Source organism: Typopeltis vanoorti, chromosome 3 (genome assembly GCF_054136105.1).
Source record: "Typopeltis vanoorti isolate ZY-2024b chromosome 3, IOZ_Tvanoo_1.0, whole genome shotgun sequence".
Taxonomy (NCBI): Eukaryota; Metazoa; Arthropoda; class Arachnida; order Uropygi; family Thelyphonidae; genus Typopeltis; species Typopeltis vanoorti.
Window position 1 is genome coordinate 7038044 of NC_143551.1, and position 13297 is coordinate 7051340.

A 13297-nucleotide genomic window follows, 5' to 3' on the forward strand; every position below is an offset into this window, starting at 1 on the left:
GTGGAATTGGGAGGAAGGCTTTATTTTTTTTTGAAGTATTATATTAGTTATTTGTTTTGAGTCAATGTTTCGATCTGGAAAATGGAAACGGAAATCAATCTCTGCACAACAATAACAATTCAGAGGACATTATTTTTTCATATTGTAGAAAACTTTCGTGTTTAAACTTGCCTTTTTCCTTCAATTATAATTATCTTTCGGTAGAGTATTAAATATTTAAGGTTCTTCATTACAAGTACGATTCTCTACCAATCCAAACGAGGTTTCCTCACATCGGCAACGTCTTTTTCGGATGCTATCCACAATGCCATGTTTTGGTTAAACTAGACCACCTTCCATCAGGTCGTCTTCTGTTTTCCGCTGAACTACATTCTCCTCAAGTCCAAACCATTGCGGCCTGTAAGTTGTGAATGATGTGGTCAGTAATACTGAAGTACTCAGATGGAATAGATCATGGCTCATCTTGATCTGTTACCTAATAGCCTAATGGTTTGTGCTGAATAACAGGCTTCATAATCATCACAAAACCCGTACTGACTTAAAAGGGCTAGACGCAGGAGACTTGCATTCTGTCCAAATCGCAATACTCCCTGCACTGTTAAATTCAATTGAAACACGAGTATCAATTATTCCACTTCTTCGCAGTTGAACTCCAATATCACATGAAATTTTTCTTCGCTTCTTTCAGTCCTTATGTCATTTTGTAATATTTTGTGTTTACCAAGGAATACAATCTGCAGCTCTTCAAATGAAATGAGTTCTGAAGATATGATTCTTCTGTGCAATCCAAGGAAGTAATATATTGTAGGTTTGCTAACCACTAATGTATCGTGCATGGATTAGAGAGAGAGAGAGAGAGAGAGAGAGAGAGAGAGAGAGAGAGAGAGAGTACGACTAATATTCTCATTTTAAGATGATACAGCACTCGATACCATCTGATATCTCACTCATCTCTGAACTCTCCTATCTCTGGTCCCCAGTCTTTGATGAAGAGTTTTATTTCAAACCCCTCTCAGAACCGTTAAAAACACCTTACCAGGGCCGCGCCGTGCAGTTGTGCAGATTGTGTGCCACACAAGGGTGATTGAAGATAGGGGCGCCATTTCACCACGGGAAATAATAAAAAAAAATATTAACTTTTCTTATTGTTGAATTATATCGCACTATATAAATTGCACAATTACAAATTATAGTTAATGCAATAAAAATGAAATTTTAAATCAGTCAAATTATTATGAATTCTTAATAATCTAACAACATTTTTAACTTACTACATCACCAGTTTTATTATAATTTGTTTGAAGTGAAACGTTATCAATATTACAACAGATTTTATTTCATAGAGTAAGCATCGACTCAGCGAAAATTTTATAAATATTTTCGATTGTTTATTATATTTTTAATGGAAATTATTAGTTTAAGACGGACCGTGAATTCATTCTTATGCTGTGCTTTGCCCAGTAACGTCGACAGGATGTAGCATAGTGGCAGACTGCTAAGGCGCTGCTTAATAAGGGTACTCGTTCAGCCGTATTACGGCAACAAGATATTTTACAAAAATACAGCGTTTAGTTAGCAAATAAAAAAGACGCCATTTCCCATTGACAGTGAAATATGTGCTTATTATATTTTATTAATAAAAAAATTATAGTCATACATACTAAAACCTAAACATTTTAGAACCCACTTATAAAGGAAACCCATAAAGTATCATACGATGTGAATTTCATAAATTTTATAGTCTAAATATATCTATTAAATTATATTATGCATGAATTCTCCTACTCAAATTGCAAGTCTCTATCGCCCCGAATTTCACATTGGAGCGATAACTCGCTCCCTGCAGTAAACAATACGCCATCCCCCAACAGCCATTATATTATAGAAACACGAAAATCAATCAGTTCTATCATGTCACTGGATACGATTCCCAGACATTTGCAGACTGTGTAATATATTTCTCAACAAATAGTGCAATTACAGGCTACTGGGAATATAAACACTATCTAATGAATCACATCTTCCCTCCAACAGAAACTGCCATATACACTCAAGCAAACCACATATTGTAGGCGCAACATATGGTTTTGCTTGACAGTACCCCGTCATGAACGTGTTAAAACTAAAAAATATATAGCGACTGCATTTCAGATATTATGGAAATCATTCCAATTCAATTGTCAGCTTGTTTTGTTTGGGTCGCGCGATCTTTTGTTAATACCGCACCAATCATATGCACTTCTTAATAATTGCTTTTTCTCTACTGTCGGACACATCTTTCACTTCTCATTAGTAATTTGTGAAGGATTATTCATTACGTATCTGAAGTCTTAAATTACTGGTAATTTTTGCTTGATATAATGGGAAAGAAGATGACTCCATTTGGGTAGATAACTGATTGCACACAAGGAAACTGCTCTTGAGGACAGAAGAAGTGATGGAGAATAGAAGCTTCTTGGTAAGTCATACCCATTTTCAGTTCTTTTTTCTGAAAACTTTAGTTTCAGAAAATCCCCGCATATATCTCGCACCACGATTTTTTAGCTTTAATTTTAGGAAAAAAGTGCGAGTTACATTCGAGTAAATACGGTTATTTATTTTAGCTTTCATATTGTTAAGTATGACTCATTGGTTAAAGACTGGATTTATAAAACGCAGAAAAGAAAACAGATATAGAAATAAGCAACTTCACTTCTCTCATTGATGAAAAATTATTTATATTAAGTAAAAATGTATAGTATCTTTATAAATTTTGTTCTATTAAAAATAAATAAATTTTTTTGTTTAAATGTACATCTAAATATAAATAAAACAGACATTTACAATGAAATATAATTTTATTTATTTATTATTATTATTATTTTGATAAGGGTATTTCGAAAAGATACTTGGTAATAATGAAAATTAAAGAAGGGTCAAAGCTGTATAACTGAGAGGAGACCTCCACATAGCCTTTAAAGGAATGCGGAGAACCGACCAGGGCTTCTGACCTAATGTCCAATCCTCACCTTCTCGTGGTGCACCCTGTTGGGTATCTACTTTGATACTGAACAAACGAGGATGGGCTGGCAATTTGGGATTTAGCCGACCAAATTGTATTCTTATTGGTTAAACCAAAATAAAAAATGATGGTACAACATGACAAAATTTCATGCCGGCTGGGGCGTCGCCCGGTTAAACAAGGCCCCCGTTGTTTTCGCCAGGGAACCAGGGTGAACAGCGAAAAGTCAGCTACTGGAACAAATCTGAAAACAAACCCCAATTCAACATCACCAGAGTTGAAGATCGGTACTATCAACGTAAGAAGCCTGAATGGCAAAGAAATGGAGCTAGCTGAGGAATTAGATAAGTACCAGATCGACATAATAGGGGTGACTGAAACAAAAAAGACCAAAACTGGTGAGATCTTTCTGAGCAATAAATACAAAATGTTATATTCAGGCAATAACAATCAAGGAAAAGAAGGAGTAGCCATAGTATTCAACACAAAATACGAGGCTAATCTTCTTGAATGGCAGTCAGTCTCAAGTAGAGTAATGTGGGCAAATATGAGATTGGGGAACTGGACAATGAGACTTATTTGTGCCTATGGTCCCACAGAAGGTTCTACTAAGGTAGAAGTGGAGGAATTTTTTGAGGCTTTAGAAAAAGCAACTGACACAATGAAAAAGGAAAAGTTGGTCCTTGTTGGGGATCTAAATAGTAGAGTAGGAAATGATTGTGAGACATACAAAAATATTTTGGGAAAATTTGGAGAAAAGAGCAAAGCTAATAATAATGGCAAATATCTGTTGGATTTCTGCTCAGGACATGGACTGGTTATTACTAACACCATGTTCCAACATAAAAATGTGCACAAATTCACATGGAGAGAAGAGGCTAGGAATAAGAAAAGTCTCATTGACTATGTTATTGTTGATAGTGATGTTTTCTCCCTGGTGCAGGACACCAGAGTGTACAGAGGATTTGAAATTGGAAGTGATCACTATTTAGTCTTGAGCAGGATAAAATTGAATTTCATATTGAAAAGAATAACATGTAAGAAAGTTTTAAAGCGAATAAAAGTTGAGCAGCTCTCAGATGTAAACTGTAGACTAAAATACAGAAATATTATTGAAAAGAAAATGAAAGAGTTTGAGAACAGGAATCAAACCTTGGAGATTCAGTGGCAAACTCTGAAAGAAACATTGATTGATTCTGCCAGAGAGGCATGTGGTGAGGTTGTGTGCAAAGATAAAAAAATCAGAACTCCCTGGTGGACACAGGAAGTTAAAGAGGCAGTGAAGGAAAAGAAGAAAGCATACCAAAAGTTCCTGGCAAATAAGTCAGCTTGTGCTCTTAGAGAATATAGAGACAAATGTAAGAAAGCTAAACAGTGTGTAAAACTAGCTAAACAAAAGTCATGGGAGGACTATGGCAAGAATATAGAAAATAAATATCAAGAAGGTGGCAAAATATTGTGGAGGTTGTTGAAGAAGCTTAGGAATGGAGGAAAGAGTGCTGTAAAAGGAATTAGAGATGATAAAGGTGAAATGAAAACAGGAGAAAAAGATATCCTTGAAGTATGGAGTAATTACTTTGAAAAACTGCTAAATGAAACAAGCAGTGATGACAGCACAGTGATAAAAAATACTGACCAGGCATGCAGTCAGGAATACATATCCATACTTGAAGTAGAAAAAGCCATCAAAGGCTTGAAATGTGGAAAGGCAGCAGGAGTAGATGATATTCGACCAGAAATGCTGAAGTATGGTGGTATAAGTGCCTTACAGTGGCTGCACTGCATAGTTCAGAAAGCCTGGACAGAGGGACGAATTCCCGATGATTGGAGTAGAGCTCTCATAGTACCCATATATAAAAAGGGAAATAAAACTGAATGTGAGAATTACAGAGGTATTTCCCTACTGAGTGTTCCTGGCAAGATCTATGCAAGTATACTTGAGAAACGGTTGAGAAGAATTGTGGAAGAAAAGCTTGGTGAAGAACAAGCTGGATTCAGGCCAAATAGAGGCTGCCAGGATCAGATCTTCACTTTACGACAAATATTCGAGAAAGCATGGGAATATAACAAAGATCTGTATTTAAGTTTTGTCGATTTGGAAAAGGCATATGACAAGGTGCCAAGAGAGAAGCTATTCAATACGCTGCAGTTATATGGTGTCAATGGGGCATTATATCAAGCAATACTTAGTCTTTATTTGAGTTGTGAGTCAGCAGTTAGAATTGAAGGAAGTACAGGAAGATGGTTTAATGTTAAATCTGGTGTGAGACAAGGATGTACATTATCCCCTCTGTTATTCATTATCTATATGGATCACATTATGAAGGAATGTGGTATTAAACCTGATATCAAAATTGGAGATGTTAATGTCAGCTCTTTGCTTTATGCGGATGATGTTATACTTCTAAATAAATCCGCTACAAGTCTGCAAGATTCTCTGACTAAATTGAATAGCTGTTGTAATAGATATGGTATGAAGGTCAGCAATAAAAAGACAAAGACAATGAAAATAGGCAGAATCATTGAAAATGTCAACTGTGTTGTGAATGGAGAACCTGTGGAACAAGTAAAACATTTCAGCTACTTAGGCACAATTTTTACTGAAGATGGTAAACTAAATATAGAAATAGACAACAGAATCAGCAAAGCTGGTATCGTGGGAAGTCAATTGAATAAATTCATATGGAATAAGAAAGAAATTAGTCGGAACACTAAATTAGCTGTATACAAGACTGTGTTCAAACCAATTTTAACTTATGGATCGGAGAGCTGGGTCAGAAGTAAAACACTTGACCAAAGACTAGAGACCGCAGATATGAGAGTCCTGAGAAAGATTAGAGGCGTGAACAGATGGCATCAATGGCAATATCATATTAAAAATGAGGATATTAGGAAAGAACTTGACATTGTCAGCATCCAGGAATGCGTTAGCAGAGCTAATCTCAGATGGTATGGTCACTTAAATAGAATGGGAGAGGAAAGATTAGCAAAACAAGTGTTCTCTGCCAGGTTGGTAGGAAAACGACCCAGAGGAAGACCAAGATATAGGTGGATTGATACGGTACAAAGTGCCTTAGACGATAGAAATATAAGATCTGATAATGTTGAAGTCTTGACAAGTAACAGACTGATTTGGAGGAAAATTGTAGATAGGAAGTTAGTAATGATGTAATTTTTTCATGTAGTACTGTCATATCCTGTACACCCCTTGAGGGTACATGGCAGGAATTTGATGATGATGATGATGATGAAAGAAGGGGTACAAGGATATCTGAAGTTTCAGAAACACTGATCTATCCAAAAATATTAGTCTGAAACATAGTGTATATTAGATGTTCGTTTTCTTAAATTCCGCTTAGAATTTGGATAGACGAAATAGCGTCTATCCAAATATGCACTTACATTTTTTTCAGCGTCATTTCAATTTTGAATGTGAAACATATTGAGTGTATTGTGCATTCTGTGTTTAAGTGACTTTGGACAATTTTTGACTTTGATTTTAATTGTGTACTTATTTTTGGATTTTTGATAGACAAATAAAATTTTAAAGATAATAGTTTATAACTTATAAACATATTAATCAGCTGAAAGACCATAGCTAAAAATTCCGTTATATATGCAGGGTAGACTATCTGCGCGTCAGGCCGACGTGGATCGAATTAAATTAATAAGTATAGGTTATTTATGAGCTATAAAACTCTTTAGATGATTTAGGTTTGTTTACATATTCTGCAATTGGCCCTTTCTTGATACTCGTTTGATGTATTTTGCATCATTTCATTTTGTGCGTTAGTGTTACTGTGCAGTTGCCTTTTGTTTTATAAAATATATTTATTGTTGTTTAGTAAATTGTTTGTGAATTTGGATTATTATTCACGTAAAGTAAGTACGTCTATTATATTTTTGCTAAGTTTGAAAATCAGTTAAATTGTTTCAATTTAGTTAATTATCTTATTTTGAAAACAAAAGAATTTTTTTTTATGTTATGTTGGGTAGACGTCTAGAAAGTAAATAATTTTCAGTAAGAGATTTATTTATATATTTGTTCTTGTTCTGGTTGGAAGACATTGGGGTTGGGATTCTTTTACTAATTTCTTTAATAAATAATTTTAATATTCTAGAAATTTCTTAATTATTAATCAATTTAACTAAGAATGTAAAAAAAATATTAAATATATATCACTGAGAATCAATCAGTGGCTAATATCTCTACATGTTAATTTTCAAAAAATACCTAAAATGTAAGCATATTTATTATTCAAAACATCTAAAAAATCAAATTCTGTAATAATAAAAAAAATAGTCAGTCTCAGGCCATTCACCTTAAAAGTAATAGTCGGTTAAGGGGTTAAAAAATAAGGTTAAGGGAAAATTTCAGAAATTATTATTTATTTTGGTGGACAACTTTTAACGGTCTTCTTATTTTAAACTCTAACCAAGTGTGTTAACCCCTAGATGTCGGAAAAAAAGCCAAATAAGTTATCTCGTGCACAAAACAGGAAAAGAAAATTGCAGCGAGTACAACTGGAACATAAACTGGCTGGATCGCTGAATAAATTTTTAACCTCAGGACTACATAAAAAACGAAGGACCGAACATTTTTTATTAGTTTCAGTTTTTCAAAACTGGAACTAATAAAAAATCAGCAATACTATGAAAAAATCATTTTCAATGCTTTTTTCATAGTATTGCTGATTTTCATACCAAATGCATCACAGCGATTTTTGAGCCACTCCGAATTCACGTATCTTGCAGGCGCTGATTTGTTTTAGAAGTATAACATCGTCTTTCCAAAATAAAGAGGTAACATTAAGACACCCAGTTTTGTTATCAGGATAATTACAAATTTCCTGTATGACGTGATCCATACAGATGTTGAATAACAGTGGAGATGATTTACACACCTGATTTGACATCAAGCCATCATCCCGAATCTCCTTCAATTCGAATTAATGCCTTTCAAATCAAATATGGACTAAGAATTTCTCGATATAATGTCTCATTTACAACATAACTGAAATATTTTGTATAGCTTTCCTAAATCTACAAAACTTAACCGCAAATCACTGATTTAAGAACTTACATAAAAAGAGATAAACATCGCTTTATTTTTATGTGACACCTCAGATTAGTTCGTAATTCTGACTGCAGCTCTCTTAAATTTAAAGACAAAAATAATGACAAGATAATGAAATTAAATTAAATTGAATTGGTGTTATTTTCCTGTAAGTTTAGCAGTTATGATCTATGAAACCTAACCTGCAAATATTAGTGTGACGATAGAATATAATGTTATTCACAAATAAATTACTAACAGAGAACTTCATTTAATGTTAAAAATTTAAATCCTGAGATTTAAATTTTTAAGATTTACATTTTTTAAGCAAAACAATGTGAACAAAGAATATATTCGGTAATGAATGAGGTCATGTTAATGAAAAGCATCGCCATAAAAAGTTGTAAAAACTAAAGTTCTAAAACTTAAAATCGGAAGATTAACTTTTTTAGAAAAATCATCATCTTCATCGTCATGAAATTCCAGACATATAAGATCCTGTGCATCCCCTAAGGGTATTTACAGGATCGTATGATAGTACTACATGAAACGTTATCGTTACTACCTTCCCATTAACAATTTTTCTCCATATATTAGTTTGTTATCTGCCAACATCCGAATGTTATCAGAATTTATATTTCTGTCTTTTAAGGAACTTTTTATTGGACCAATCCACCTATATCTTGGTCTTCCTTTTGTTCTTTTTCCTACCATCCTGACAGAGAACACTTGTTTAGCTAATTTTTCAGCCAGTTCAGCTGAAAATTATTTTAACATCTGTGCTGACATCCGATGAGACCTACTAACGATTTCTTATTTAGTTCATCCAATTGCTTTTGTACCTCCTTCTCATATCGCTGAGTTCCTGCATCCTGCGAGGAGGTAACACTAAGCGCAATGTTCTACACCAGGTAAAAGCTAATTTTCCAGATAAAAGTTACTTTTCCTATAAACTAACGCTTTTACTAAAATGGGTATTCGTAGTTGAGCAGTTTCTTCTCTCTCACACCATCTGTATTGGCAAGAGTTATTATTTCACCTTCATGTTTTCTTTAAATCCAGCATAACGATACAATTCGCACACATACTATCAGTTTCTCTTCATACTCACATTTAGACTGTATAAAATAGCTGCAACTATTCTGTCATGCGCATTTTAATTTTCATAACTGATATCATCTTTTTTTGCACATTGTATTCCTTACGCATCACCCATTTCTTGATACTCTTTCGCTTAATAAGTCTGTACACGCATTTCTTCCGATACTGTTTATTCTTCGATCTCTACCTATACACAACTATCGCATCATCGATGTATTGTTCAATAATTAACGTGCACACATGACATCCTTCCTATGCAGCAACTGATGCCATGCGATCGAGCCCTGTATTTTCCTCAGTTGCTCATAATTTCATTATTTGATGTTCAGTTAAGTGGGATATGTATTACTACCTTACTAACCATAAATGGTTAGTAACGCAGATGATTATTATGGAGATGGTTAGTATATGGAGATGGTTAGTATACGTTACTAACCATCTCTCTGGTTAATAGCGCACGGTATCTGTCATCAATAGAAGGCAAAAACTTTGACGTATTTTTCAGAAACTCCATCTAACACTATAATCAGGTCTATAATTAATCATTTATGCCCATTTCATGAGTTTGGTAATAAATGTCATCATTAATAGCATCTTAGAGTTTTGCTGCAGCCAATCTGTAGCAAATCCCCCCCCCCTTCATGTGTTTAAACTTGTTAGATTCCACCTCACACATATTGCTCCAAACTTATTGCTACATGGAAAGCTATTACTTGTACTGCAATCACATCATGTCAACATTATTAGCAAAGTCCTCCTGTCTCTCTTCTCGCATATTCGATCTGAAAATACTGCGCACTTTATATTCAATTACATTTAGTACATCTGCTTCTGAGAGGCAGTTCTGACTGTTTTCAATAAATTAAAGCCACAAGGTACTCACTGATTCAAACATTTCAGTCCATTCAATCCTTATACCGGATGAATTTGAATACAGACATAAGTTACCTCCATGCTTGTTTGTATGATCGCCTCTGTAGTCTGCATGAGCCAGTTGGGCAACATTCAAATTTCCATTTCTTCCAGGTTTCACTTGTGCAATCGTAAAGAATATAAAAGGGTTAGAGAATTAAAAAATACGTATAGCCTATTCTATCTGAAACTACTGCGGACTTTATACTCAATGACATTTAGGAAATCTATTTTGAAAGGAAGGTTTTACGGTTTCAATAAATTGAAGCTGCAATATATTCACTGAGGCAAAAAAGTCAGTCGTTTTCACTCCTGTACTTGTTTAATTTGTATGCAGATATAACAAGTTGCATAAATGCTTATGTGTATGCTCTCCTCTGTAGGCTGCACGTCCCAGTTCGACAACATTCAAATTTCCATTTCTCCTGTGCTTCACTTGCACAAATATCGTTATGAATACAAAATAGTTATAGCATTAGAAAACACTGGTTAATATATCTAATTGTAATTCGGCGAGCCAGGGGTGTCATAAATGTAATAAAAGGCTCTAGCACTTTCCTCAATTGAACAGAGTCTGCCATTTTGATACTGATACCTATCACAGTACTCTCATTCGTTGAAAGATATATGTTACTTTCACACTTTTTTTATAATATCCTCTGTAGTCTGTATTCGGTTGAACATCTTACAAATTTCTGTTCGTGTGGAATGCATAAATTCTTCACATATTTTTTCTTATTTCATTAGTTTCATCTCGAAGAAAACAGAATCATCTTTTCATGATATTCACTTCCATTATAATGCATATTTCTATCACTGATATGGCTCCATAAGTTAGCCACTCTTACGCATAGCCTCAACATACCCCCCCCCCTCCAAGGACAGTATATTTTGATTGAATATCTGTTATTATTTCTGATACAAACGAAGAATTTTTTCAGAATCTTCATACCAAGCGCATTGAAGAGCAGGCCGTCCCTGATATACAGTGACGACTTTCTCTTAATTCCCTTTTATCATACCGTGTACGGAATTATAATTATAAAAAAAAATTGTAAGCGGTTACCAACTACTCAATAACATAATAACTATTCATTTTTTTGTTATTAATTAGTTGGTAACAGCTTACAATTTTGTCTGCCATTTTCTTGTATACCACTAAATGTCGTTTCATATGCCCTAGTTATTAAGCTCTTTGCAGGCAGTTATTATACCCTATGAATGAAGACCAGAAGTCAGATTAGTTTTGTTAGAAATGTTACAAAAGGGGGAAATGTACTCACCTTGGCTTCGCACAAACATTTATTGAAGGCGCACGGATATAAGGGGGTTTTTCAAGTTGGAGGTCAACCACAATAGGATACTGCCAGTAAATCTTTAAGAAGTCTGCAATGTAGTAGGCAAAACCGATCAGAAATGCAAAAAGCATAAAAACCTTCAAAATTTTCAAGCATTTCTTCAGTGAGATCTTCATATTACTGCGTACTGTTTTTGAATGAGCTTCGCATGAGCTGGCCGAGTGAGCGATCACGAGTAAGAATGCAAGGGAAGATCGAATCGCAAATATTATTTGAATGTTATAAACAGATCCATAAACTCAGAGAGAAATAAGAACTTTCTCATTAACTTAGCATATGGTCGTTTTCATAATGAAACGAAAATCAATACTTTAAATTATCTGCTTTTAACTTCATCATTCTATCATTAGTAATAATTGCTTGCGGGAACGAGTAACTTCTTCACTCTATAAGCCCATAATTTATTTATGAAGCTTTGACTGATGTTAGAAAAGATCTCATCAACGAGTAATGGATTTGATATGCGCTTTAATATCATTCATAGACACGCAACCGTACCTCAGGGGGATAGTCTTTCTGTGCTTCTGAAACCTAACAGATAATGATTGCTTGCGTTTTCTTTTGCGACTCAGTACGGAAATTTTTTGGTTTGCCCTTTATTGCCTTCCGTCCGTTACGTATTCATAAACAAATGCTAGCTGAAACTTTAATGCATTCGAAAGAAATTGACAGCTAATGATGATTCCCTACTTCCATGTCATATGGTTTCATTTGTTCTCTTATTAGAGAACAAATATATGTAATATCTAATTTGTTCTTATCAATTCATTCAATTTATCTATTTAACTCATTACAATTTTTCATTTAATTCAATTCATTTAATTGATTCATTCGAATATTCAGTTAATTAGGAAAAGGATGCATAAATTCCAAGTATTAAAACATTTAATATGATTCTATATAAAAGAATATAAAAGATATCGTGTAGTGTTCCCGCTTCAAAGCTTTCTTTAATTTTATTTCTTTTTTAGTAGCAGTAGTAATTTTTCTTCAAGGAATTAGTTTATTTAAGCAGTCCATGTGCAAAAACCTCTACTTTTTCTTTCTTCTTCTTCTTCTTCTTTATCTACTTACTATTATTATACAGGTGTCTCTATTTAATCAGTAGACTTAAGGCTACATGAGCCATAAAATTATATTAGCGGAGTTATGCTACAAGAAACGGATGATGATGATGATGTACGTGTATTGGTATATATAGAGATTTTAATTCAACGGTTACATAGCAAAATTTGCAAATACAACTCAGAGAATAATTGCGTAGTTGAATCAACCTTGACATATAAGTATAATGAAGTCATTTTGTCAATTTATAAAGCTCTGATGAAACCACTTCTGGATATTGTGCGCATTATTGATTATTGATTATCAATTATTGATCTCCCAGATTCCAAGGGGATAAAGAAGCTGTGGAAAGGGTGCAAAGAATAATGACAAAGATTATGAAGACAGATTGCGAGTACGTGGGTTACATACTCTGGTTAACAGGAGAAAGAGGGCTGATATGAACTCTTGAATGGGTGTTTTAGGGTATCGCCTGATGAAAGTTTTTGTTATATGTAAGGTGGGGATAGAACATGTGGGCATCCACGGAAGTTAAGTTTGTTCACAGTCAAACAGGGGATAAGACCTAAATTTTTCTCTCACAGAGCAGTTTGTAAGTGGAATAGTTTAGTTTTAGGGGTAGTGAGTGCATCTTGAATGAATTTAAGAAGGTATGACAGCTGGTTTGGGGGATTTATAGCTTCCCTCGATGAGTTCTTCACTCCCTGGAGATGTTAGATGATATTAATAATAATTCTTAGACTAGATCACTGATGAAGCACTCTCAGCCCAAGTTACATTATTTCTCCTCTTTTTCGTTTATGA

General features: G+C 34.2%; 1 protein-coding gene across 5 annotated transcripts in view; it reads right to left on the reverse strand.

The window, feature by feature from the left end:
- Positions 1 to 11513, reverse strand: part of LOC150107889 (uncharacterized) — an 85149-nt gene extending 73636 nt beyond the window's left edge. For 4 of the 5 annotated variants that reach the window (XR_016550636.1, XM_090415413.1, XM_090415412.1 and 1 more), the window contains exon 1: positions 11354 to 11513. Coding sequence is in view for 3 of the 5 variants with exons in the window: in XM_090415413.1 (XP_090271539.1) it covers positions 11354 to 11499 (146 nt within the window). In the remaining 2 variants the exon portion in view is untranslated. The remainder of the gene's footprint in view (positions 1 to 11353) is intronic. The other variant, XM_090415416.1, reaches the window with a different exon arrangement.
- Positions 11514 to 13297: the final 1784 nt, after the last annotated feature.